The sequence below is a fragment of the Myotis lucifugus genome, unplaced genomic scaffold, assembly GCF_000147115.1.
Source record: "Myotis lucifugus unplaced genomic scaffold, Myoluc2.0 scaffold_215, whole genome shotgun sequence".
NCBI lineage: Eukaryota > Metazoa > Chordata > Mammalia > Chiroptera > Vespertilionidae > Myotis > Myotis lucifugus.
The window spans coordinates 285,968-312,298 of NW_005871263.1; the positions used below are offsets into that span (position 1 = coordinate 285,968).

At 49.5% G+C, this 26,331-nt stretch overlaps 1 protein-coding gene across 1 annotated transcript in view; it reads left to right on the forward strand.

Moving 5' to 3' along the window:
• ATP9A (ATPase phospholipid transporting 9A (putative)) overlaps positions 1 to 26,331 on the forward strand; it is a 92,257-nt gene that overhangs the window by 15,744 nt on the left and 50,182 nt on the right. The window contains 7 exon segments of the mRNA XM_023761745.1: positions 9,581 to 9,658; positions 11,095 to 11,139; positions 12,774 to 12,868; positions 14,466 to 14,546; positions 16,334 to 16,409; positions 23,445 to 23,521; positions 25,237 to 25,397. Coding sequence (XP_023617513.1) covers positions 9,581 to 9,658; positions 11,095 to 11,139; positions 12,774 to 12,868; positions 14,466 to 14,546; positions 16,334 to 16,409; positions 23,445 to 23,521; positions 25,237 to 25,397 — 613 coding nt within the window.

The following is a 26,331-nucleotide window of genomic DNA, read 5'->3' on the forward strand; positions in this document are numbered from 1 at the left end:
TGAATGTGGGGCCCTTATGAGGAAGGTCCCCTTCTGGAACACTGTACTCCTGGTTCTGAGCTTGTACTGGATTCAGAACTCGGCATCCACCTCCTCCCTGCTGTGTGGGCAGATCCCTTAACCTGCCAGTAATTGGAGGTGATAGTAGTACCTCCTGCCTAAGAGTTGCTTAAATATAACTCCTACATGGGAAGAACGTAGGACTGTGCCTGCGATTGGATGTGTGCTCAAGAAAGGCAGTGCTGGTGGTATTGCAGCAAGGGTTCATTAAGTGTTGGTGGATGAATCAATGGAGGTATTAGCCAAGGGTGATGGAGGTTGTGGGAGTCCGTCAGAGAGGAGTTGATGATGTCTTCCAAAAGAAATAACCTTCATCCTGAGTCTCACAGGATAGGAGAGAGCAGGACTGGCTACATTAAAAAATGAACCTGTGATGATGAGGCCCTTGTTCAAAAATTATTAAGATTTTCAAAATGGTGACGGTAGATCACTAAACCAAGTAAGGGGCCCTTAGGATCAGTCCTGGGATCACATGCCCATGACATTGCCCTGATAAGAGCTCCCCAAAGGCCCCGTCGTGATTGCTAGGAGTGCGGCGGAGAGAGCCCTAGGTCCTGGCTCCATCTTGCTCTTCCCGATGCGGCTGCCTTCCCGAGCCTCTCCCTCCGGGGAGAACAGAAGAAAAGACCACGTAGGCCCGTGAGGACCGAGACTCTGGGAAAGTGGGAAGTTGACTCTCTGATCCAGGAATCTGTACAAGGCCTGCTACAGGGTGACAGGGACAGTGGAGCTGTTGGGAAAATGCTGTCCAGCCCTAGCCGGCTTGGCTCAGTGGATAGAGCGTCGGCCTGTGGACTGAAGGGTCCCAGGTTCGATTCCGGCCAAGGGCACATGCCTGGGTTGCGGGCTCAATCCCCAGTGGGGGTGTGCAGGAGGCAGCCGATCAATGATTCTCTCTCACCATTGATGTTTCTATCTCTTTCTCCTTCTCCCTTCCTCTCTAAAACCAATAGAGAAGTATATATTTAAAAAAAAAAAATGCTGTCCACATTGGAAAGCAGGAGGAAAGGAAAACGAGGAAAGGTGACTTACCGTAGCCAGCAGCTGCGGGAGGTCAGGCCTGTCATTTTTAAACGGCCCCGTGCAGGGAGCTTTTCCGGGGAACTGGGGCGCAGAGAGGGAAAGCACCCCGTCTGAGTGATGCAACTAGCTAGGGACTGGAACCCCGGCCTGCCTGAATGTCAGCCCTTCGTCTGTAAGTCCAGGCACCTACCTTGTGCCAGGAGCTAGTGCAGCACTTTGCCGTAGACGATCTCAATGATCGCCAGATACAAATACAAATGCTCCTAAATACAAATGCTGCAGAAGGACTTCTAAGATTTAAGTCGTTTTAAAACACGTTTACATTTTTTAAATTGATTTGAGAGAGAAACACATATCGATTATTTGTTCCATTTATTTATGCATTTGTTGGTTGATTCTTTTAAAAAAAATATTTTTATTGATTTCAGAGAGGCAGGGAGAGGGATAAAGAGATAGAAACATCAATAATGAGAGAGAATCATTGATCAGCTGCCTACTGCATCGAGCCCACAACCCGGGCATGTGCCCTTGACCAGAATTGAACTTGGGACCCTTCAATCTGTAGTCTGACACTCTATCCGCTGAGCCAAACCAGCTAGGGCTGTTGGTTGATTCTTGTATGTGCCCTGCCTGGGGATGGAACCCAAAACCTTGGGGTATCCGGATGACGCTTGAACCAACTGAGCCCCCCGTCCAGGGCCCATTTCTCAGTCCAAAGAAACTTCTCAGTCCAGCTTTCTCATTCTGAGGTGGGCAGACTGTTGAAAGCCACGTCAGGATAATGCTCTCAGATAAAGGAAAGCCCCTCTTTCCTCCTGCCTGAAGTCCACATTTCCACGGGATCAGAGACTTAAGAGAGATTCCTAGACTTTTATGAGTTTTATGGCTCTAATGATGGAGCCGTCTCCCCAGAGTAACACCATTCAGCGACCCTGGAAACCCCAAAGCCACGAGGAGAGGATCTTGAAGTTGGAACAGACTCAGCAACACTTAAGTTTACTTGAAAGATTTGGGTGGGGTCAGGAAGAAAGAATGAGTCCATGAGTAATTTCTCATTATGCTTATCTTCCCCAAACCAAAAGTTTAATTCTGGAGAGGGGTCCCTCCGCCTTGATTATCACAGGAGGCGGGGCAATGGGATTTGCATTTTCACAGGATGAATTCCAGGTCTTCATACCAGGAATGTTTTCCCAGACTGACTTGTGATCAGGGGCTAAAGGAAGCCAGCAGATAATTAGCCTTGAAAGAAACTGCAAACAGAGCACAATTAACAGGATCGCTGATGTGTCTTTCCTGCTGGGGACATCTGGGCACCCCGGGAACCATAAGCCATAAACCAGAGGTCTACGCAAAAGGCAGGGCGTCTCTCCCATCTTGAGCTTTTCAGTCCATATGTGGTGTGAAAACCAGATCTCCCCTCTCGCCCAGTTCTTCCCCGATAGCTCTGCAGTTACAGAATAACCCCAAGGATCTCATCCCCACTTGAGAGTGATATCTTTCTTTTCAATTCAGTTCAAAATCCACATCGAACCATTACTTAGGATTGCAATTAATGCGACTAACTGTTGAGGTCAAAGGTCATACGTGTGTTTCTTTTGGGGAATTATATTTTGCTCGAGTTCATCAGAAGGTCGGATAGTGTAGGGAAGATGCGTTTATTAATGGGGAGTAGTTTAGCTGCTAGTTAATTAACGAACCTCTGTATTCCTAAACAGAAGTACCATTTATGTTTTCAAAGTATAAGCTCTGTTCAGACACGGGAGGACACTAAGATATGCTTTCTGCGTTTTTAGAGAAGAGAACCACAGTGCTGCTCTTTTTTATATTATTGCAAAAAAAAAGTCCTTTCCTAAGGATTGCAAATACAGTTGGGTGAGCAAAGACCTCCTCTTCCTGAGCTCCTCTGGTTAAGATTCTCAGAGCATCTGCTTTTCTGAGTCTTATTTAGAACAGATTTGGCCAAACACTTTCTCAGTCTCTGACACTTGCAAGTTGTTATTTCAGAGCCCTAAGGTTCTTTTTTTTTTCCTTCCAAAGTACTCGATTTCACTTCATTACAAAATATTGGTGAACTAATCTATTGTTTAATTAAAAAAAACAACCTCATATGCAAATCGTACTGTTATCTTTCCCAGAAGGTATCCCCCTCCACCCCTCGTCCCCCCACCGCTGGGGGGTTGGTCTATTTCATCATTATTGGGCACCAGAAGCAACGAGAACCATTTATATATTTATTTTAAAAGCCTCTGTTGGGTATAAACTTGTCACGTAGAAACTTCAGCCTTTCGTTTTTTAAGTTCCCACTATTTTAAACAAAAGCCCCAGGAAGTGGCCGTGGAATTTCCAATAATTCTGTTTAACCCTTTGCCTATTTTCAAATCACAGTCTTTTTCTTAGGCTTTGGGGAGCACAGACGGCTGGATGAGAATGTGAAAATTTCAACTTTAAACCCTCCGTGTGCACGCTGCTGGGTCTGCAGAGGCGTTTTAGCGTCCACCCCAGGAAGTGTACACAAGCCGCAGAATTTACAACTCATCACTGTCACAGGCGGATTAGAGTGTGAGCTAAAGAGTAAAACATTAGCCAGGGTCAGCGCACGGGGATCGCGGTTTGAGATCTACAAAGCAATCTGTACCCTGCGTGCGCCGTGAAAAATAGAGTATTCTAGTAGCTGGTGGGGCTTGGGGTCAAAAAAATAGGCCCACACATACCAGTGCCCAGAATTTATTTAAAAAAAAATTTTTTTTTTCAGGCTGTTCTGCATTTTGACTGAATTGTCATTTGCTTGTTTCCACTCCAGGGAAACATCTGGTTTCTGCCCCCAGTGTAGACAAACTGCTCTTATTCCGAAGCTGTCACCCATGAAAAGCATGGTTTGGGCTCGATGGGTTTGCTTATGAAAGGCTCGGGGTCCATCTCTACAGAAATAAACAGCGGTCGGTCGGTAGTAATTGGAAGTTTGCTCCCTGTTAGAAACCCCGGCTCAGAGGCGGCTTGGACGAAGTGGCGAAAGCTGAAAGGATTAAATTTACTTTATAGACAGCGTTTAGTGGTGGCGGATGTGGCCGGTGGAGCATGTTCCACTTAACCTTTGTGGAAATCCCTCAGCCAGCTTCTGTCGAGGTTCTGCCAATGCATTTAAAACGCCCAGCGCCGAGGGGCCGGAGGTGGGTGTTGGAGGGGCCACACGGGAGAGAGCTCTGGGAGGAAGTCAGGGTCCCGTGGCTTCTGCTCTCAGAACCAGGCCAGGTTTCCCTGTGCACGTGGCAAAGGTGAGGTTACTGGGTGTTTTTATGTCTGTTCAGCACCAGCTACGTAATCCTTGGGGCCCAGTGCAAATGAAACCATGGGAGGCCTTGTTCAGAAGTGATTAACCGAAGGACTTGTATGCATCCATATAACCATAACTAATGGACATCCAGACACTGGGGGGTAAGGGAGGGCAGGGGCTTGTCAAGGGTGGGGGGGGGGGAAAGGACACTTATGTAATACCCTTTGTAATACTTTTAGCGAAAAAAAAAAAAAGAATTGGAAAAAAAAAAAAGAGGTTATTAGGAGTTGTAATATGTTAGCAATTGGTCATCCACCCAAGGTTTGCGGGATGGGGGCTGTGGGCACACAGGTCGCACTTCTGTTTCAGGGATATCTGGGCAGGGGAGGGAAAAGGAAACTTGGGAGGTATGACTGCTAGCTGCTCCGGGGGTGGGGGTGCGGGGCGGGGGGGGGTGGGGAGCCAGGGAAAATCACTGTGCTGTTTTATTTCCCATGTTTCTGTGTTAGGAAGACAGGGAGCTTTGCCCAGGAGCATCTGCATTTCCTAGTTTCTGTGAGAACCATGGTAGAAAGCTCAGGACAGTGGTTACATTAAGATTGGAAATCGTGTTCTGGGTCCTTTCCACCACCGAAGAGTTTTCCGCCCTGAGTTAGTCCCAGCCACTGAGTGCTGGGCTCTTCACCGAACTCTGGGCCTCTCCCCTTCCCCCTCCTCCTCCCACCTCGCCAGGCCTTTCCCTCCAGTCTGAGCCCCTGCACAGGGACATTTTACTCGGCTGAGCTGGGAAACCATAGATGTTGGAACATACGTACCAGTGCCTGCTTTCCCTCCTCCTCTTCCTGCTGCGTTTTCTCCTTTCCGTTCTTTTGGTTTTATTTGTTTTTTTGTGTTTGTTTTTTTTTCCTCATTCAGACACACGCTAAACACCGGCCCCACATACAGGCCTGAACTGCCCATTTTCTGATTGCGAGTGTGACAGCGAGGGGGAAGGAAGTCGCATTCATGGTCAGGAGCCGCGTGGGAGCTCAGCAGAGTGGGAGGGCTGAGGGTCTGCCTTTGTTGAGGCTGCAAAGTCGAGGTTCACCCCTCTTCACCCCCAAATACCAGCATGCTCCTGGGGCAACCTTGGTGAAGAAGCACAAGTGACCTCTTGACGGCGTGGCTCCCCATGGCTCGTGTGTCCACTATGGCCCCCGTGGCCCTCCTCCTGAGAGGGAGCGGGCCGTTGGCTGCCCGTCCCCCAGTAGGAGTGCCCGTCCCCCCGGAGGAGGGCCCGTCCCCCAGTTGGAGTGCCTGTCCCCCAGAAGGGGTGCCCGTGTGCGGGTCAGCCTGCTGGGGTAGAACAGACTGCCCTGCAGCCCAGCAGTTTAAAGGGGTTTTTGTTGAGGCAGAGCAGATGGACAGAGAGCGGCAGAGTTCACATTAACCCGTCATAAATCAGGACGCCCGGTAGGAAGGGAAAAATCTGGCAGGGGGTCAATGGGGAAAAAAAGGGACATCTGTAATACTTTCAACAATAAAGATAAAAAAAGAAAAGAAATCTGAGCCTGGTCACTTAGGCGTTTGAGTTAATTTAATTTATTATTTTTTCCTTATTAGAAAAGCACCTCATGCTTATTTTAAAAAAACCGATGTGAAGAATTAAAAAAGTGTGTGCCAGACAGAAAGACAAACCCCACGTCCCCAGAAAGAATTGCTGTCACCCCTTTCAGTCGAATCCTTCTGGTTTTGCCCTGTCTCCTGCTCTCTCTCTCTCTCTCTCTCTCACACACGCCATTATTATTTAATAAGAATAACATACTCTTTCACCTAGATATTGAAAGTAGGTGGGAACCAGGCCTCGAAGACCAGAACACCCGCGTGATAGTTTGGGTCAGGCCACCAGCATCAATTTGAGTAATAAAACCAAAGACAGCGTGTAAATTTATGTTTGGGGAAGTTGGGGCAAGTCCAGGGAAGGAGAAGTGCATTGGCGCAGAGGGCCGGCTGAATTTCTGATCTTCCTTCCAGGAACGCCACGCCTCGGGGAGCTCCCCAGAAAGAACTGCGGTCTGTGTGTGGTGGTCCTGTCGCCCCCTAGTGGTTCGAGGAGAACTGTTTGGGCAGGAAAAGAATTCTGTGCATTGGACCCTCTCTGGGCCCATTTCTAATGGTTGTTTGGATCAATGGCTGTCCGTTAGTCCCCCTGTCAATATATTTACCAAAGCCCAAGACAGGATCAATGCCTGAGCCTAGTAGGTCTCTGGCACATCGGGGCTCAGGTCATTGGACTGAATGTTAGCGCCGTGTTTTATGACAGTGGGACACTATTAAATGCTCACCTCGTGGGGTGAGAGACACATTCCTGGAGAGGCACTAAGGTGGGTTGGCCCACCACCATCTGCGCCGTGCTTTCTAGAAGTCATTAGTGTTTGTGGACAGTTCTTGTAGTGCCAGTTCTACTTACTATGACAAAATCTAGTTAAATATAAAAATTAGCGAAAACCCAACCCAATGGAACCTAATACAGTTGTTTCAATAGAAATAATTGGAATGCTTTAAAAAGTCTCCATGGTGCTGACTTACTAAAAAGACACAGGGGGTTAAATATGTGAAATATTGTGAAAAATGGTAAAAAACTAGAGTTGTGCACTCAGATTATTTCTGTTAGCTAGAAATCCCCATTGGTGTTGAATGAATGATGGAGTCATTATTACTCTTTCTTTCCTCTCTCTTGTGAGTTACATGGGCTTGTTACAAGATGCCAGTAACATAAAGTTTTTATGGTGTTGCTCCCTCGTGGAGAATTGGACCCGTCTGGACACAGGCCCTGACCAGCCAGTTCCACCTTCATCTCTCTGTTCCCTGCCTTCACGCCATGTTTTTGTACTTGCTAAAGGAGCACACATGTGTCCTACTCACGTGCTCTCTCACCTCTGTGCCTTCCTCCCTTCTACTGCGGGCAACCAGGATCCTTCGTCTGGTCAGTTCTGGCCTCACCTCTCCTGTGAAGCATTGGTCCGCACCTCTCTGCCCCCCACCCCTCCACTCATTATTGATTCTCGCCTTCACTCGAAGGTGAGTTCTGTGGATCCCCACCCTTAGACTGCCTGGCATACAGCAGGCGTCCAGTGCATGGTGCCGGAATGTTGATTGAATAGTCAGTGCCTTCTGTGTGCTGAGCACTGTTCTAGATCCTTCTTCAAAGGTGGACTTCCCCTCCTTCCTGGTCCCTCACTCAGCTCACTGACTCACTCCCATCATTTCACAAACTATTTTGCACCAGCAGCATCTGTCTGGCTGTCTTTCCTACCAGCTCATGAGTTAGCAAACTACAGCTGGTGGGCAAAATCAGCCCACTACCTTTTGTTTTATTACTAGAGGCCTGGTGCACAAAATTCATACACTCCACAAGGGGGCGAGGGGTCCCTCAGCCTGGCTTTCGCCCTCTTGTAGTCCAGGAGCCCTCGGGGGATGTCCTAAGCTGGCAGTTGGACACCCTTAGTGCTGCCGTGGAGGTGGGAGAGACTCACACCACTGCTGCTATGTTCCCCCTCTGGGAGCACACTGACCACCAGGGGACAGCTGCTGCGTTGAGTGTCTGCCCCCTGGGGGTCAGTGTGTGTCATAGTGACCTGTTGTTCCGCCATTGGGCCGAAACCGGCTCTCTTGACATCCCCTGAGGGGTCCCGGATTGCGAGAAGGCACAGGCCAGGCTGAGGGACCCCACTGGCGCACGATCAGGGCCAGGAGGGATGTGGGAGGTTGGCCAGCTGGGGAGAGACTGCGGGAGGGCTCCATGGCATGTCTGGCCCGTCTCGCTCAGTCCCAATGGGCCAGACCCCGGCAGCAAGCTAACCTACCAGTTGGAGCGTCTGCCCCCTGGTGGTCAGTGTACGTCATAACAAGCGGTTGAGTGGCCTTAGCATATCATTAGCATATTACACTTTGATTGGTTGAACGGACGACTGGACAACCAGACACTTAGTGTATTATGCTTTTATTATATAGGATTTTTTGGTATGGCTTGGGAGCTGAGGATGGTTTTTGCATTTTAAAATATGAAATACAGACCAAAGTCTGTTAGCCTTTGGCAGGGAGACCATGGTTGGGAGAATTGCAAACACTGTCTCTTGGCCAGGACACTGTATACTGTCTGGCCCTTTATGGCACAGGCTTGCTGACTCCTGCCTGAGGCACGGTTTTAGGATACGGGGACCCACTTCAGTCTCTGAATTCCTAGGGTGCAGCACTCAATAGGCATTTTTTGGGTTGAACTGAACTCACTGTTTCTTATTCCTTCCTCTGGAGTCGGATGTGGATTTGAATACCTGTGAGACTAAAGGCATCTCTGAGCCTTTGTCCTCCTTTGAAGACGAGATAATCATGCCTTCTCCTGGTGGCCACCCCGAGGAGTAAACAAAGCCATCCACATGCCAATACCTATTCAGTGTTTAGCCCAGAATTAGCATTTAAAATTTTTTATTTTATTTTTTATTTTAATCCTCACCGAAGGATATGTTTTTTTAAATTGATTTTTAGAGAGTGAAGAAGAGAGAGAGAGAGAGAGAGAGAGAGAGAGAGAGAGAAATATCCATGTGAGAGAGAAATATCGATTGGTTGCCTCCTGTACACACCTGGACTGGGGATCGAACCCAAAACCTATGGTGTACGGGATGACGCTCCAACCTACTGAGCCACCCGGCCAGGGCAGCACAGAATCAGCGTTTGATGTTAGCTGTTCCATTTTTGTTCAGATAAACATCCAGCAAAAGTAACCTGATCATAACCATATAAACCAAACTGTATAGCAGTTGCAAATTAAAAAAATAACATAATTAGTCGTTTTGGGTTAGCTTCTTTCTTTTTGAAAATTAAGAGCTGCCCTTCTGCCCTTTTCTCTCTCTTCCCCATATCTGTGTGGGTTTTCTTTTTCTTTTTTCGTTTGAGGCTGAATGAGTTTCTTAAGGTGCAGACGGAGGAAAGTTTCCAAGGCACCATTAAGACAGAAGATCTCGCTTGAGGGGTGTGGGCACTTCCCAGAGCCCCGTTAGGGGGTAGTTTCTGGAGCCGTTTCTGCCTCAGGCGCACCTTTCTCAGGGGGGTAGGAGGTGATGCGGGGCGGAGGGTGGGGGCTCATCCTTCTGCTGTCCGCACTGGCTTTGAAGGCGCTGGGCACTCTGTAAAGACGCATGGAACTGGAACGAGTTCAGACGGGTGTGTCTTGGACCTGTTTCTTTGCAGGGACCGTGAAGGTGAAGAGTGCCAACATCCAAGTGGGAGACCTGATCATCGTCGAAAAGGTGAGGGGGTCTCTGCTGTGTGAAATGGGGAGTCCCTGCTCTCACATCACGATGCTGGCGCGCAGTCGGGGGCTCTGATCGAATGTACGCTGTTTGCAGTTCCATCCAGCAGCTCTGCTGGGGAGAAAAGTCTCTCTCTTTCCTGAGGGGCACCAAGTATTTTTTCAAGTTTACATGTGTCGGTTAGCTAGAAGTCCTACACAAGTTTTGATTTCCTGTTTGATGTGTTCGTTGTTCTTTTTGGGGTCTTTTAAAAAATTTTTTTACTTACCATGAAGTCTTTCTTAGAAGTCCATTAACTACATAAACATGTTTGTCATTTACCTTTTGAGCAATTTTAGCTTGCATTTAAAATAATTAAATATATGTCTATATTTTATTGATTTTTAGAGAGGAAGGGGGTAGGGAGAGAGAGAATCATTGATCGACTGCTTCCTGCAAGCCCCCTACTGGGGATTGAGACCGAAAACCCTCCACTGGGGATCGAGACCGCAAACCGGCCATGTGGCCTGACCAGGAATCGAACCGGTAACTTTTTGGTTCCCGGGACATTGCCCAACCAACTGAGCCGCATCGGCCAGGCCTTAGCTTGCATTTTTTGACTTAAACATCATGCTTTTCAATCATTTTATGGGGAGTAGAGGTTACTATGAGAACAGTAAAAAGGCAAAAAACACATTTTTAAAAATAGCACTGCTGATTTGCTCCTTACTTCAGCGGATACTCACATCTCTTCTTACTGTGTTATTTGGAAGGCATTGGATTTTGAGGCTGGTTCTGGACAGTCTCGGGATAATATTTGATTTGAAAGGAGTGTGTCTGGACTGGGTTCTGTAGGAAATGAACTGTGCTCTTTTAAAAGGATTAAACCCAACAACTCCGAGTTGATTTGCGGGAAAGTGAAGCCCTTCTGGGCAGCAGCTCGGAGGAACCACAGCCCCCTGTGCTGCTCTGCACAGTCCTCTCTGTTCACAATTAAATGAGGCTGCTGTCGGCTTCTCGCTCTCCTTCTGAGAATGGCTTTTGTTCCTTCCTGTGACTTGACTTCCTTATTAGAATCCCACTGGAAGCCAAACCTCCAGCCGGGAAAGGGGTAGAAGCGGAGAGCGTGAGCAGGGGGCACGTATCTTTCCTTTCAGCAGACAGCCTGGACTAAAGTCAGTGAGGCCGGGGTCCCTGGCTGGAATTTCGGGAGGTAATGGTTGGATTCGCCAGGAAGCTAGAAGCTCTCTTTCTGAGATGTGATTTCAACAGGGGATTAGGCACGTCACAGCAGTGTGCAAGGGTTTTCAGATTCAGAACAAAATAAACCCTCCGTCTGTCTTGGACAAAGGCAGACACTGAAAATACCCCGTGGGTTTCGATGGCTCCCCCCCACCGAGGGGCGGGGGCGGGGGGCGGAAACCCACCCGGGATGGCCCACAGTAACAGCCCTTCTTATCGTAACAGAACCAGCGGTGCCTGCTGACATGATCTTCCTGAGGACATCAGAAAAGAACGGTAAACAGCTGGGATCGATTTGGAAAATAACCATTAACTTTTCAGTGGCAATTTGGCAAAGTAATCATTCGAAAATGTAACTGAAGTAGATGATCATTTCGGAGCCACGGAGGCGAATCCAAACAGCCCTTTTAATGGAGCAATCCTAAAACAACGTTTTCGGTGCTCGCAGGGCAATAGATTGTGATCATTACAAAGATACAGCTAGTTGGACCCCTGCTGAGTCTCCGCTGGTGAAGTCTCATACATACACGCGCACACACACACACGCACACGCGCACACACACGCACACACATGCACACACATGCACACACATGCAGGCATGCTTGCACGTGCTGCTTTCCCTCCCTGGGCTGCATGAGGCTCAGAATTCCCTCTCTTTTGAGAAAATACCAGGAGGTGTGTGATGAGGCGGGCAGTGGGGCCGGGAGAGAGGTAGGTGTCCCTTTGGGCCCGGAGTCATGAGTGGCGGGGCCAGGCCCACCCTTGCCTGTCAGTTTGTCTGTTGTTCCAGCCCATTGGGGTTGAGTACCGCTCCCGCCTTTCCAAGCCCCTCTCACTGCGGGCTCCCTGCGTGGCTGCCACCACCCGTCTGCCCCGTCCGTTGGCTCACGTCTCCTTTCTCTTTATTTTTGATATTTAAGCTGCTCTGAGGAAACAAGGCTGTTTCTCTCTTGCCTATCAGGCACAATCAGAGATCTTGGAACCCCCGAAAGATTCGCACTTGTATTCCTTTGAGGTTCCTGCAGCTTATTTTATTACAAATTGAATAAAAGCACGGGTGAAATCTTACACTAATAATATATGAAGTAATGCAGAGAGGGGGGTGGAAGGCATGATGAAAGCAGCCTTCTTTTAAAAATTGTGGCTTTGTCCTCAAATCGGTTCTGTGTCCTGGTCCATGAGTGTTGGGGATTAGGTTTCCTGAAGGGCTCTCCCTTTCTAAAACACCCTCAACCCCCCCCCCCCCCAAAAGATAGGAAGTTCCCAGGAGCCTTCGCTGCAGCGCCGGCGAGTTCCGCACGCTCTCTGTCTGATGAGAGACACGGCCGACCTGTGGCTTGGACTTGCACGTCAGACCCACATACGCGCCCACACAGAGTGCGCGTCGGTGATTACGGCCGACCTACCTGGCGCTCTCGGCTTGGCATGGACCAGCGCTTTAGCTCTCACAGTCTGAGCTCGGTGCTGTTAGTGAGTGTCAGAGCCCGGACTTGAACCCAGGAGGTCTGGTTCCTGAGAAGGTGCTTGTAACCCCTGCCCAGAACAGACTCGAATGCTGGCTCTCTCAGGCCGCCTCCATGCCGGGGCTTCTGTCACCACTGAGTCCCGACAGCAAGTTTGGGAGGTGTGTGTTTCTTCCTGTTTTATGGCGAGGACACACCGAGGTTAGCAAGGTGGAGAAGCTGGCCCGGCTCCCACTGCAAGTGAGTGGGGGAGGGAGCATTTGCACCCAGATCTTTCTGACCCTAGAGCTTAAGGAGGAAGTGGGAAACGGGGTATTTTCCTTCCCTTTGGTGGTTGGCCATTTGTTGGCTGTTTTTACAAGGACCAGGGCGGGGGCTGTCCCGAGCGGCCACCAAAAGGCTTCGTGAGCTGCTGGTGAACAGAAGGCACCGGCTTCCTTCCACAGGGTCTTGCTTCCTGCGGACGGATCAGCTGGACGGGGAGACGGACTGGAAGCTGCGGCTCCCGGTGGCCTGCACGCAGAGGCTCCCCACGGCCGCCGTGAGTAGCTCTCCCTGCAGAGGCACAAATGGCCACTGTCCCAGCAGAGCTTGCAAACTCGGGCTTCCTCCGGGCCAGGCATGGGTGTCAGAGGTGGGGTGTTTTGGGGCCCTGGGAGCCTTGAGTGCCGGTTGGTTCCACGTACCGTGGCCACGCGAAATGCAGACTCGGCATGCGGGACGGAGCTCTTCCGAGGGGAGCGCAGAACCTTAGGAAACCGTGACCGGGACCGAGTGTAAAAGTAATGGTAGGCCAAGCATGTCTTCCTCTGCTCAGAACTCTGGAGGCTCTCAGCTCTGAGAACCCGTCCCCCAGGCCTCGCTGGCACCTTTCAACCCCATGTCATCCGTACACTCTGCGGAGGCCCTGACTCTGCTTCGGGCCCTCCCCTCTCCCCACGCTGCAGCCACTCTGGCCTCCCTGTCAGGCATGCGTCTGCCTCCCAGCATCTGTCCTGGCTGTGTCTCCACTGGAACAGTCAGACTGGAATTGTCTGCTGGCTGGGCACCTCCATCGTATCCTTAGGTCTTGTACACCCGTCTCCTAACGGAGAGGCGTTTTCTGGCCACCTTCTCCCTGCATTCCCACTCCACTCACTTCAAGGCGGTGTCTTTGAGAGTAGGGTTCTGCCCGGTATATTCACTGCTGATTTCCTGGTGCATGGAACAGCATTTAGAACAGTGCATGGAATAGCATATAGGCAGTGTGTGGAGGAACATGTAGAACAGTGCATGGAACAGTGTATGCTCAGTGTGTGGAACAGCATTTAGAACAGTGTGGAATAGCACGTGGACGAAGGTATGGTCTAAGTAGTTGTAACCAACAGGTGCTCAAAGCTCCCCAGGGCCCTATAGTTCCCTATATCACACCACGATTTGTAGAGTGAGGGAGGGAGAAGGTAGCCAAAGTGTAAGTTTAAACACAAGTCACACGGGTTGGAAGTGGCCTGTGGACTAGGTTACAAAATCACAGAATGTAATTCAAACGTCTGGAGACCAGCATAGGCCCCGTGCGTGGTCTGAAAGGGTTAAGCTGCACACGCCAGCTTTCCCTGGGCTGGCGGTCACATCGGTTGATGCCATGCCTTTCCTCGCCCTGTAAGGAAGGAAGAAGTTCTGTGTCTCTGTGGAGTTAGCATAACAGTAAGCGTGCCCATGGTACATATGATTGTTCGTTGCCAAGAACAAGTGAAATGGTGCTGTTATTATTACTGCTTTTTAAAGCAGGAATTCTAGAGCCGCGAGTCTCTAACTGGCCTGGAGCCCCTGGGAATCTGTAGAAGGTGCCATTGCGCCCCTGAGAGGGGCTGGTCTAATAGGGGCTCTGACTTTATCCATATGGCGTGTTCTACCTTCTGGTAAAGTTTCTGCAAAGAACGGTTCTGACCCTCAGAATGATTGAAGGACTCCCCTTAAGAGCGAGTCGAGAGCCTGGAGTCGTGAAGACACCTACACGTGTGGAAGGTTTGCCCTTTCCCCACCTGCCCCATCGTTTTAGGGCCTGTTTGCTTTAGAAAAAGAGTGGCTGCCTCCCTCCGGAAGTCTCTCTGATCATAAGCCGCCTTTTTCTAACTCCAAATGTCACCTCTGTCGCGCAGGATCTTCTTCAGATTCGATCGTATATCTACGCGGAAGAGCCGAGCATCGACATCCACAATTTTGTGGGAACATTTACCAGGGTACGTAGCTCAGCTTGCCACGGACTCCTGTCTTAGCGTGTGGATTCACGATGGGAGCCCGCAGACCCGCGTCTGAGGGTCTTTGTCAGGAAGTATCTCTATGGGGGTGCGAGGGGGAGGAGAGGGGAGATGGGATGGAAAGGGGAGGGGGGCGGGGGTTGGGCTGGGGGTGGAATTCCCTTAGGGAGGCACCGCCTGACCCCTGACACATTGTCTCTCAGTAGGGGCCGAACAACTGCAGGTTCTTCAGCCTCAGAACAGCTGGGACTGCCTGACAGTTTTGCCACGCGTTGTTCTAATTCATGTTAACGCCGATGCTCAAAGTTACTCTGTCTCCCTCTGACGCGAGGACATCCTCTATTGTTTAGATAAGCCCTGCCTGCCATTGTTATATATATATATTTTTAATCCTCACCCAAAGATATGTTTATTTATTTTTTTAATTTTGGAGAGAGAGAGGAAGGTAGAGCGACAAATCTCAATGTGAGAGAGAAACATCGATTGGTTGCCTCCCATAGGCACCCAGACTGGGAAGTGAACGCCCACCACCTTGTGGTGTATGGGATGATGCTCCAGCTGACTGAGCCACCTGGCCAGGACCACTGTTGTTTACATATATTTGATTAATCCTTCCCCAAGGATATTTTCCTATTGATTTTTAGAGAGAGTGGAAGGGACGGGGAGAGTCAGAGAGATAGAAACATCGATGTGAGAGAGACATTGATTGGTTACATGCGCCTCCCCTCACACTACTACCGTAGGCACCCTGACTGGGGCTGGGGATCAAGCATGCAACTGAGGTACGTGCCTTTGTCTGGACTTGAACCCGGAACCCTTCAGTCTGAGGGTTCTATCCACTGACACTCTATCAACTGAGCAAAACTGGCCAGGGCAGTTATACTTAAAAAAAAAAAAAAAAGAAGTTTTTATTGATTTCAGAGAAGGAAGGGAGAAGGAGAGAGAGAGAAACATCAATGATGCGAGGGAATCATTGATTGGCTGCCTCCTGCACACCCCGCACCGGGGATCGGGCCGAAACCTGAGCACGTGCCCTGACCGGGAATCATAGGTTGATGACACACTGGCCGGGCTGGGCAGTTATACTTTTTAAGTCACTTCTCAACTCTTCGGAATAGAAATTAAATTTGGATTTAAGTTACTTTAGGAATCTGGGACAGGAGGGTTATAGACCCCAAATTAAACTGTTCGTGTTGTCTTTCTATGAGCCACACGACTGTCCTGTTTGATTGTTCGCTCTCACCTTAAAAACACTCTGTCCGTGTTCCAGGCTTGTCCTCAAGTCAGGAGCCAGCCTTTCCAGGTATTTCCATGGGGGTGGACACCCCACGGACAGTAGTCGATGAGTGTGGCCCCTCTCTCCTGGCTGAGCCGTGGGCTTCTCACCAGGGGTCGCCCGTCTCTACCCGTCTTGTGGGTTTTTTCAAAACCTCGCTCCATAGCCCTGGCTGGTATTTCTCAGTGGTTAGAGCATTGGCCTGCACTCCCAAGGGTTGTGGGTTCGATTCACGGTCAAGGGCATGTACCTGGGTTGCAGATTTGATCCCCACCCCCTGTCGGAGCACTTGCCGGAGGCAACCAATCAACATGTCTCTCTCATATAGATATTTCTCTCTCACTCTCTTTCTCTCTCCCTCTCCCTCCCTCTCTTTTACTCTCTGAAAATCAATGCAAAAAAATATCCTTGGATGAGGATTAACAAGAACCCCCATGAAAACCAACAACAAGAAGCCTTGCTGATCAGTGTGTGTCTGTCTGGCCTCTTGCAGGAGGACAGCGACCCTTCGATCAGCGAGAGCCTGAGCATCGAGAACGCGCTCTGGGCGGGCACCGTCATCGCCTCAGGTGAGGCGCCTGCCCTCTCCCAGGAATGTGGTAGCAATTTGAAGAGGGAAGAAAATCCTCCCGAGTAATTAGAATAATCATCTGTCAGTTGGGAAAATTAGTCCTCGGTCAAATGGTGTTTTCCACTTGTCCCAGCACCTCCAGGGGATTCTGCTGGCATCTAATTGCCCCTCAGACACTTAGAGCAGAGAAGCCGCTCTGGCCTGCGGACTCTGCAGCGCCCACTCCGCGAATAGCCCTTAATTGCCGCTGCAGATGGACGTTCTAATCTGTCCCAGAGGTTGGCTCAGCCTGCACGTTCGGCTGCAGGTCGTGTCTGTGAGGCTGCTGGTCCTGTGGGTCAGGGGCTCCGTGCACAGGAAAGGGCGGAGCCTTGATATTGAAAACTCCAAGGTGACGCAGAAATCTGTGCCTTTCAGTTTTGAGCATGGGGTGCAACTGAACAGAAGGGGCCCAGGGGTTGAGCATGGCCTGCAGCAGCCCTGTTGATATCTGTGGGGTCCCGCCCGTCTCTCATGCAGTGTGACGAGCCCTTCACACATTTCACTTGACCCTCCCAAAGGTGCCACGAAGGTAGGTGCTAGTGTTGTCCCCATTCTGCAGATGAGGAAACTGAGGCTTTGTGGGGTTAAGTAACTTGCCCAAGGTCACACAGCAGGGAAAAGGTGAGTTGGGACTTGAACCCAGGCACCTTGCTTGAGAAGCAGAACTCATTGTACCACCCGCCGTTAGTATGTAATAACTTATACTAATAACATGTAATTCTGCTGCTGACAACTCTCTGTCTTTATTATTGGAGGAATCCATTTCTTTCCCCTCTTCAAGAGTGATATCTCACTCCTATCAACCCTTTCTCCTCTGCTTGTTGGTTCTCTGTGGCTCATAGGAGAGCAGACACTCAATCCAGATACTCTATGACAAGCATGTCAAACTCAAAGGCTAACATGGGCCAAATAAACGGCATGCGGCCCGTGGGCCACGAGTTTGACATGCTTGCTCTATGACAAGGGGAGGGAGGGACTGGCACAAGTGAGAGCCCAGGCCGCCTGGCGTCTCTGCCCACAGAGATGGGCTGTCGCTGTGGTTCTTGCCAGGTTTCTTCTCTCCTGGCTGTGTGGATTGGCAGCGTCATCTGGCTGTCTCTCAGTTCCCCTGATGACTAAAGGAGTGAGAAATTGGTCCTTAAGATTCTGCACAGCCACTGCCTGGCCACCCCTTGGCTTCTAATAACCTCGATGTGTTTAATTCTGCACTTGATTTGATAATATTAATATTTCAGTGATAAGTACCTGTGCCAGTGTCTGTTTGGTTTTCATTCTGGTGATTGTCTCTCCTTCCTTCCTGCTTTCCTTCTTCCTGTGAAGCAAACCTTGATTGAACATCTATATTCAATCATGCCACGCTCCATTGCTAGGTCCTGGTGCTGCTTGGCGTGCCAGCAAACCCTGGTCTCCACTCTCCTGGGATTTACAGTTTGCTATATGTTTAATGTAAGTTAAAGAGGAGAGGGGAGGAGACAGGAGAGAGAGTTCTAGAAATTTCCTCTGAAACCACTAAAAAGGCAAATGGTTTAGGTGAAGATGCATCGAATTCTGAGGTGGAGGGAGTGAGGTTGTAAAAGTCTTGTTGTCAACTTTAATCTCAGAGGTTAACAATAGTCTTATTTACCAGGCACTTTTTATTTACAAAGTGCTTTGCTGCCATTCTCTTGTTTTGGTTTCATGTCATAAAAATGAGGACATTTAATGGAATGCAGAATGGAGACTCAGAGAGGTTAAGCAACGTGCCTAAGGTCACACAGCCTTGGAGCGGTCATCTCTTGGGAGGAGGAGAGTGGAAGGCGAATTGGGATCTTGAAGATGGGGAAGAGATTTCACAGCAGTTCATGGGAAATGCATTGTGGAGTTGGCACATGCGTTTTTTCAGTTGTTTGGATTAATGTCTTTGTGCTTGGTGATGTGGGAAGAGAGAGCAGGGTTCCAGGGCTCCAGTGGCATTGCCTGCCATCCCCTTCAGCGGGTGTATGCTTTGGAGTGAGTCAGGAGCTGGGCACCCAGCATGTCTGCAGCTGGCCTCAGTTTCCCTGACTTCTCACTGCATCTGATTCTAATGCAAACACGGAGTGAAACACAAGCCGTTTCCTTCTGGTGCTCAACTCAAGCAGCGGCCACCAAGAGGAACCTTACCCGCATGACATGTGGCCTCTGTGTTCCCTTTAGAATCTAACTCCTGTGTCGTGATCACTCCGCTCTTATTAGTTGGAAGTTTAAAAAACAATAAAGCTTCCCCTGGTTTGTATGGCTCAGTTGGCTGGGCATCGTCTTGTGCAGGGAAAGGTTGCCGATTCAACTCACTGTCAGGGCACATGCCTGGGCTGCGGCTCGATCCCCAATAGGGGGCCTGTAGGAGGCGGCTGATCATTGTTCGCTCTCATATTGAGGTTTCTCTCTCTCCCTCTCCCTCTCCCTCTCCATTCCTTCCTCTCTCTCTCTCTTTTCTTTAAAAAATGTTTTTATTGATTTCAGAGAGAGAAAGGGAGAGGGAGAGAGAGAAATAGAAACATCAATGATGAGAGAAAAAAATCATTAATCAGCTGCCTCATGCATGCCCCCCACTGGGGATCGAGCCCACAATCCCGGCATGTGCCCTAACCAGGAATTAAACATGACCTCCTGGTCGAAACGCAACCACCAAGCCACACTGTCTGGGCTTCCCCTTTCTCTTAAAAAAATAAAAATAAAGCTTGCTAGGGTAGGTGCTGGGGGTCCAGCATCGATGCAGTTGCCATGGTAATAACACAGTGCTGCTGGGTGAGGAGTCACCAGGGCGGTAAGAGGGAAGGGTAGGGGGAGGCTTGGCAGAGAAGGTGGCCTGGATGTGACAGAGCCCAGGTGTTCTAGTCCAGTTCTTCCAGGACTCAGTGGTGAGGGACCAGTTTGTTGATCTCCCCCAACCGCGCCCCCCCCCCAAATCTGTAGCAGATGGGTCAGTGTCCTGCCGGGTGTGACCAGCGGGCAGGTCACGCCGTGTGCACCTTGCCACACGAGTTTGATAACGTCCCCTGTTCGGCGGGGCTTGTCCTGTGACCGCACGCTCGGCGTCACAGGGTGCCTAATTGCCGTTAACATTTCTGAACGCTGGCCTCTGGGGCTCAGCATTTATCTTGTTGCTGACAGGGAACAAAGGGGTCGCAGTGAGGTCTGACCTGGGACCACACTGCTGTGCGGGGTTGGGAAGAACTTCATGAAATGCCGACCACGGCAGCCTGGCTCCTGGGAGAAAGCGGCTGGGGGCCAGCTGGCAGGATGGAGAGGATTCGTAGTCTGCGGGCTGCAGAGGGTGAGGGACAGCAGAGGGGACAGCGTGGGAGGCGGGGTTCGAGGCCTGGGTCGCATGAGGAACGTGGACCCAGCGTCACCAGATCTTCCAGTTTTCCAGGAGAAGCCAGAAGTCTCCATTGTTAAATGAAAGCTCCCGTCATGAAAAGTGGCCAGCGAATTCAACACCTTAAAGAGCTGTGCAGACCAAACCAGCGCCCCGCTGCGGCCGGTGTGTGCGCTCTGTCTGGGCGGTGAGGCCGGATCGGATCTGGTGGTGACCGTTTTGGTCTTGAGCACAGGGAGATGTTGGGGGGAAGGCCATTTCAGCAGCATCAGGCACTGAGGTTGGCTGGTGCCCGTGGGGGACCCTTCCTTGGGGAGCCCCTGATATGAACACGGGTTATAGGAGAGGCGGAGGAAACAGAATTCTGTGCATTTCCTGTGAAACCTCATGCACCTGGACTTTGGACATTGAGGCCAGCGTGGAGCGAGTGAGCTCAGCCCAGGCTCGGCTCCCACTGCCCACCATCTGCTGTGGCCGCACCTGTGTGCCCGGGAGCCTGCCACCTGCTGGGAGCGGCAGCGAGCTCCCCACCTGCCATCTGCTGGCAGTCTCTCTGCCAGGAACCACCTCGTGCAGAACACTGTGCGCTAAACTGGAAGGACTTCCGTGCCTCCTCCCCGGGCTCTTTGTCCAGGAGACACGGCCTCGCACTGCATCTGGGTCAGCTCTTTCCCTGAGGCTGTGCTTGAGTCTCTGAGTTTTTGTACATTCCTCCGCCAGTATTTTTCCGAGGAGAGAAGGTTAGGTGTTTGCTTTTTCCAGTGGAGAGAATCATTGACTGGCTGCCTCCTGCACACCCCCTACTGGGGATCGAGCCCGCAACCTAGGCATATGCCCTGACTGGGAATCAAACCAAGACCTCCTGGTTCATAGGTGTGCACTCAGCCACTGAGCCACGCAGGCCAGGGTCTTCACCACCGTATTGTCTGTGCATATATACATATAAGATCTTTGTTTAATCTCTTTCCAACCCCTGAACCCCTTCCCTCTGAGAATCTTTAATCTGTTCCATTTCCATGCCTCTGATTCTACTTTATTCACCAGTTTATTCTGTTCATTAGATTCCTTATTCGTTTATTTTGATATTCAATTTTTGATAGATATGTCTTTGTTGCCGCTTTATTGTTCATATTTTTGTTCCTTTGCTTCTTCTTCTTCTTCCTCTTCTTAAATAATACCCTTCAATTTTGATTTAATACTGGTTTGGTGGTGATGAACTCCTTTAACTTTTTCTTGTCTGTGAAGCTCTTTATCTGACCTTCAATTCTAAATGATAGCTTTGCTGGGTAGAGTAATCTTGGTTGTAGGTCCTTGCTATTCATCACTTTGAATATTTCTTGCCACTCCCTTCTGGCCTGCATAGTTTCTGTTGAGAAATCAGCTGATAGTCATATGGGTACTCCCTTGTAGGTAAGTGACTGCTTTTCTCTTGCTGCTTTTAAGATTCTCTCTTTGTCTTTAGCCCTTGGCATTTTAATTATGTGTCTTGGTGTGGTCCTCTTTGGGTTCTTCTTGTTTGGGACTCTCTGTGCTTCCTGGACTTGTAAGTCTATTTCTTTCACCCGGTAGGGGAAGTTTTCTGTCATTATTTCTTCAATCAGGTTTTCAAATTCTTGCTCTCTCTCTCTTCTCCTTCTGGCACCTCCATGATTGAAATGTTGGTTTGCTTGAAGTTGTCCCAGAGGCTCCTTATACTCTCATATTTTAGAATTCTTTTTCCTTTTTGCTCTTCTGATTGGGTGTTTTTTGCTTCCTCATATTTCAAATCGTTGTTTTGATTCTCAGAATCCTCTACTCTACTGTTGAATCCCTGTAAGTTATTCTTTATTTCAGTTAGTGTATGCTTAATTTCTGATTGCTCCTTGTCTATGTTTTTGGCATTCTTACCAAGATCCTTGAAAGTCTCACTAAGTCCCTTGAAGATCCTTGAGTAACCTTGTAACTATGGTTTTGAACTCTGTATCCAGTAGTTCACTTTTTTCCATTTGTGACATGTTTCTTTGTCTCCAAAATTTGCCTGCTTCCCTGTGTTTGTTTCTATGTATTGGGTAGCTGCTATGTCTCCTGGAGTGGGTAGGGTGGCCTTGTGTAGTAGGTGTCCTATAGGGCCCAGGGGCTCAGCCTCCCCAGTCACCTGAGCTGGGCACTCTAGGTGTGTCCCTTTGTGGGCTTTGTGCACAGCCTTGTTGTAGTTGAGCCTTGATTGCTGTTGGTGTCACTGGGAGGAATTGACCTCCAGGCCTATTGGCTGTGAGAACCAGCTGCGACTGTAGTGGGAGAGCTGCTGTGCGGGAACACCCCTATGGAGCTGGACTTGTTTCAGTAGGGCTATGGTGTTCACTGAGTCTGCCTCTTGAGTGTGTTGCTTGTGGATGTGTAGTGTTGTAATCTGGTATGGTCTGAAGCTGTCCACTAGCTGCACTGGCTCTTGGGTCACCAGGGAGGTGCAAAGTTAGTCATTGCCTGCGACCACCTGGCAGGGGCTACAGAGAGATCTGCAGCTTCCTCATATTTGTGTTGGGTTTGGAAGTGCCTGTTTATATCGGGTTTGGGCCTCAGGCGAGGCTCAGCTGAGAAGCAAGGCAGGCTGGTGCTAGTGCCAGGTCTCAGGCCTTTTTTTGGTAGGTTTGGGGCACACTGGCACCAGCTGCAGCTTATTTGAGAAATTTTAGCAAAGTCGGAAGCCTGACGGGCCATTCATATGGAAGAGCTGCTGCAAACAGCTTGGGTAGAGCTGCAAATTGGGTGGGATGGAGCCTCAGGGAATCACCAGGGTGGAACAAATGGTGTGCTCCAGGCTGATGGGGACTCAGATATGGCTGCCAGTCAGCCCTGTGACTGGGGAGGTCCCAGCACAGGAACAATGACTCCTGTGAGCACCTCCATCTGGTAGAAATCTGCCCCCAAGTTCCTGCCCCGATGCCAGACAATCCAGTTCCTCCTCGTATGTGTCTGGTTTCCCCAATGCCTCCTAGTGCTGGAGCTCAAAGGAAGCGGGTCTGGGTAAGTTCATGCCTGGCTCTTTAAGAGGGACACCTGTGTCTCCAACAGCCTCCGTGTTCCACAGTCACAATCCCCGCTGGTTTTCACAGCCCGAAGTTACGGGGCCTTCTCTCCCCAGCTCTGGGGCCCTGACTGGGGAGTCTGGTGTGGGGCTTGCCCTCATGGGGACCTCAGCAGGCACAATCTCCCCCTGGATTAAAAAAAAAAGGCCCACGTATGTTGGCCCAGCCCGTTCTGCGCCTTCACCCCTCCTACCAGTCTCAACGTGCTTTCTTCTTCTCTAGTTGTAGGACTTCCATTCAGCCATCTCTCAGGCGGTTCTGAATGATGGTGGTTTTGTATTTTAGCTGTAATTTTGATGTGGTTGTGGAAGGCGGCGAGTACCGGCATTTACCTACGCCACCATTTTGGTTCCCCTGCCTATTTGATTTCATTTTAATTGAATTTAAATTGCTGCCCGTGGCTAGCAGCTTCCATGCTGGTCAGTGTGGCCATGGGTCGTTGGCTGGCCCTGACGTGAACACACTGACACTCCCCCCGTGTGGGTGTGGGATTTAGAAGACGTCCTCGCAGGCAGCCCAGGCTCTGGTGTTTGTAAGCCCGTCTGTCCGCACTAACAGTTCTTTGTGTCGTGTTTTTCTGTTCTAGGAACTGTTGTGGGTGTTGTTCTTTACACGGGCAGAGAACTCCGGAGTGTCATGAATACCTCAAATCCCCGAAGTAAGGTGTGTGCAGTCACGAGAAGTGTCTCCTTGTCAGACCTTTCGACCTGATGGACTTTGATGATTGGTGTTGGGGGTGAGGAGCTAGAGTTAAAAGCTGGAACTCCTGACAGTATTATCTCATTTATACAAACCTACTATCTTTTCTTTCTTTTTAAATATATTTTATTGATTTCTTACAGAGAGGAAGGGAGAGAGATAGAGAGTTAGAAACATCGATGAGAAAGAAACATCGATCAGCTGCCTCCTGCACACCCCCTACTGGGGATGTGCCCGCAACTCAGGTACATGCCCTTGACCGGAATTGAACCCGGGACCTTTCAGTCCGTAGGCCGACGCTCTATCCACTGAGCCAAACCGGTTTTGGCAACTATCTTTTCATATATATATCTGTAGGTATATATACACATATGTAGATATGCACACATATAATACATAAGTAGCTATTCATATATATACAAATACATAAAATTAAACACCTATTTTTTATTTTTTAAATTAAAAAATTTTTTTATGACCAGAACATTTTAAAATTTCCCTTCTTTTTTTGTTGTTAATCCTCACCTGAGGATATTTTTTTCCATTCATTTTTAGAGAGTGGAAGGGAGGGAGGAGGAGAGAGAGAAATATCAATGTGAGAGAGACACATGATTGATTGCCTCCCGCATGCACCCTGACCTAGAGCTGGGGAACGAACCTGCAACCCAGGTACATGCCCTTGACTGGGAATCCTACCAGAGACGCTTCAATGTGTGAGCTGACGCTCTACCACTGAGCCACACTGGACAGAGTGTATTCCCATTTTTTAATACATCGCATTTTAAAACCTTTTAAGTTAAAGCAAACTGTTGTTTGCTCTGTTATGCGGTGTCCTTCACACGCATCTCATCTCATCTCATCCTTACGCCCGCCTCTGAGCAGGTCTTCCCTGGCCTCCCCTCCTGGAGGGGAAGTGGCCTCGCACCTGCCACGCTGTGCCCCGGGGGCAGGTCTGTCAAACTCGGCTGACGGCAGACAGGTCAGATCTGCTGTCTGCTCTGTTAGTGCTCATTTCACTCCGTGACCCTCCCTCCAAGGCCCACCCCTCCTCCAGTCTTTAAGTTAGAATATTGCAGAATGATTTCCTTTGTCAATTCCACGAACAATTGCTGTTTCCCAAACTCCAGTCATTTTCACCCCACCACTACAACTATAAATGACATTTGTTTGATGTTTTTGTCTCCACTTAGGCCATATTTCAGTGAAGTTATGGGTCTGTTTTGCTAGTTACATTGAAAAAATACACGGAAATAAATACGTAATTATTAAACAAACAATGTTAATTAATGCAGCACCTGAAAATCAGGTGCCACCAGAGGTGTGTGCCCCAAACTTGCAGGCACATCTGACTCAGTGTGTGGGATGATGCTGGGAGTGTGGACTGTCATTTTACAGGTCGCTGTGTAGGATGGTGGGGACCATGCAGTGTGCAGCCCCACCAAGCACAGCAATAACCTGCGTATGTGTTTCCAAGTCTGAATCTTAAGGCTGAAAAACGCTGAAAGCAGAATTCTCTGAGGTCCCTGAGATGCCTGTTATGGCCTGCAACCCAGGGCGCCCAGTGCTCTCAGCCAAAGCCGTGGGTGCGGAAGGGTCCCAGTGTCCCCCCTGGGTGCAGGGGTTCATGGCTGTGGGTTGCATCAGCTGATTCTGAGCCCCCCTTTGTGCCTTGTCCCCAGATTGGCCTGTTTGACCTGGAAGTGAACTGTCTCACGAAGATCCTCTTTGGTGCTCTGGTGGTGGTGTCACTGGTCATGGTGGCCCTTCAGCACTTCGCTGGACGCTGGTACCTGCAGATCATCCGCTTCCTCCTCCTGTTTTCCAACATCATTCCCATCAGGTGAGCAGAGAATGAGCTTGCGTTTGGGTGCCGTGAAATTTCTTCTCTTTACCAGCTGGGCCCTTGGCTGAGTGATGACCAGGAACAGTCAGGATCCTCCGGAGTGTGAGCCCTGGTTTGTGGCGGTAGCATTGGAAGCGTGCATGCCTCCAGGACCCATCCTTTTTTTTCTTTCATTTTTTAAAAATAGGTTTTTATTGATTTTAGAGAGAGAGGAAGTGGGGGGAGAGAAATATCAACGTGAGAGAAACATCTATCTGCTGCCTCTTGAACGCCCCCTACTGGGGAACGAACCCACAGCCTGGGCATGCGCTGTGACAGGGAATCGAACAGGTGACCTCTTGGTGGACGGGATGATGCTCAAGCAACGGAGCCACACCAGCCAGGGCTGATCCATCCTTTCTTAAAGGGACTTTCTGCTCAAAAGATCTTGCCTTGCCCAGTCTATGATAGGGAGGCCAGTTAGAGCTCATCACGTCTGCCAGCTCCAAGATGTTGGTGGTGGCTGTGTGGAGAAGGATTCTGAGCCTGAGTCTGGGCTCAGCAGGAGATAATTTTGAGATTGATTAGCAATGGAAGCTGGATGGCACATGCCAATTGTCTGCTTTCCTCATTTGGAGCCTGAATAAATGGTTTAAAAGTGATATCAGTAATAAGTTATCATAGTAGGAAAAAAACAAAGATTCACAGTAGCAAAAGATTAAAATAAAAGCCACTTCTAATCTCACAACTGAATGATAATTGCTGTTAATATTTTGGGATGTATCTTTTTACAGACTGCTTTCTATTTTAGGAAAAAGAGACTCTGCTCTACACAAAGTCTGTCCCCCTTTTTAACAGCAGTGCGTTGCAAACAACTTCTCACATCAAATATACTTGGAAACCCACCATTTTTTTTGAACTGCCCTAGTATATATTCTGGGTTAACAATTAC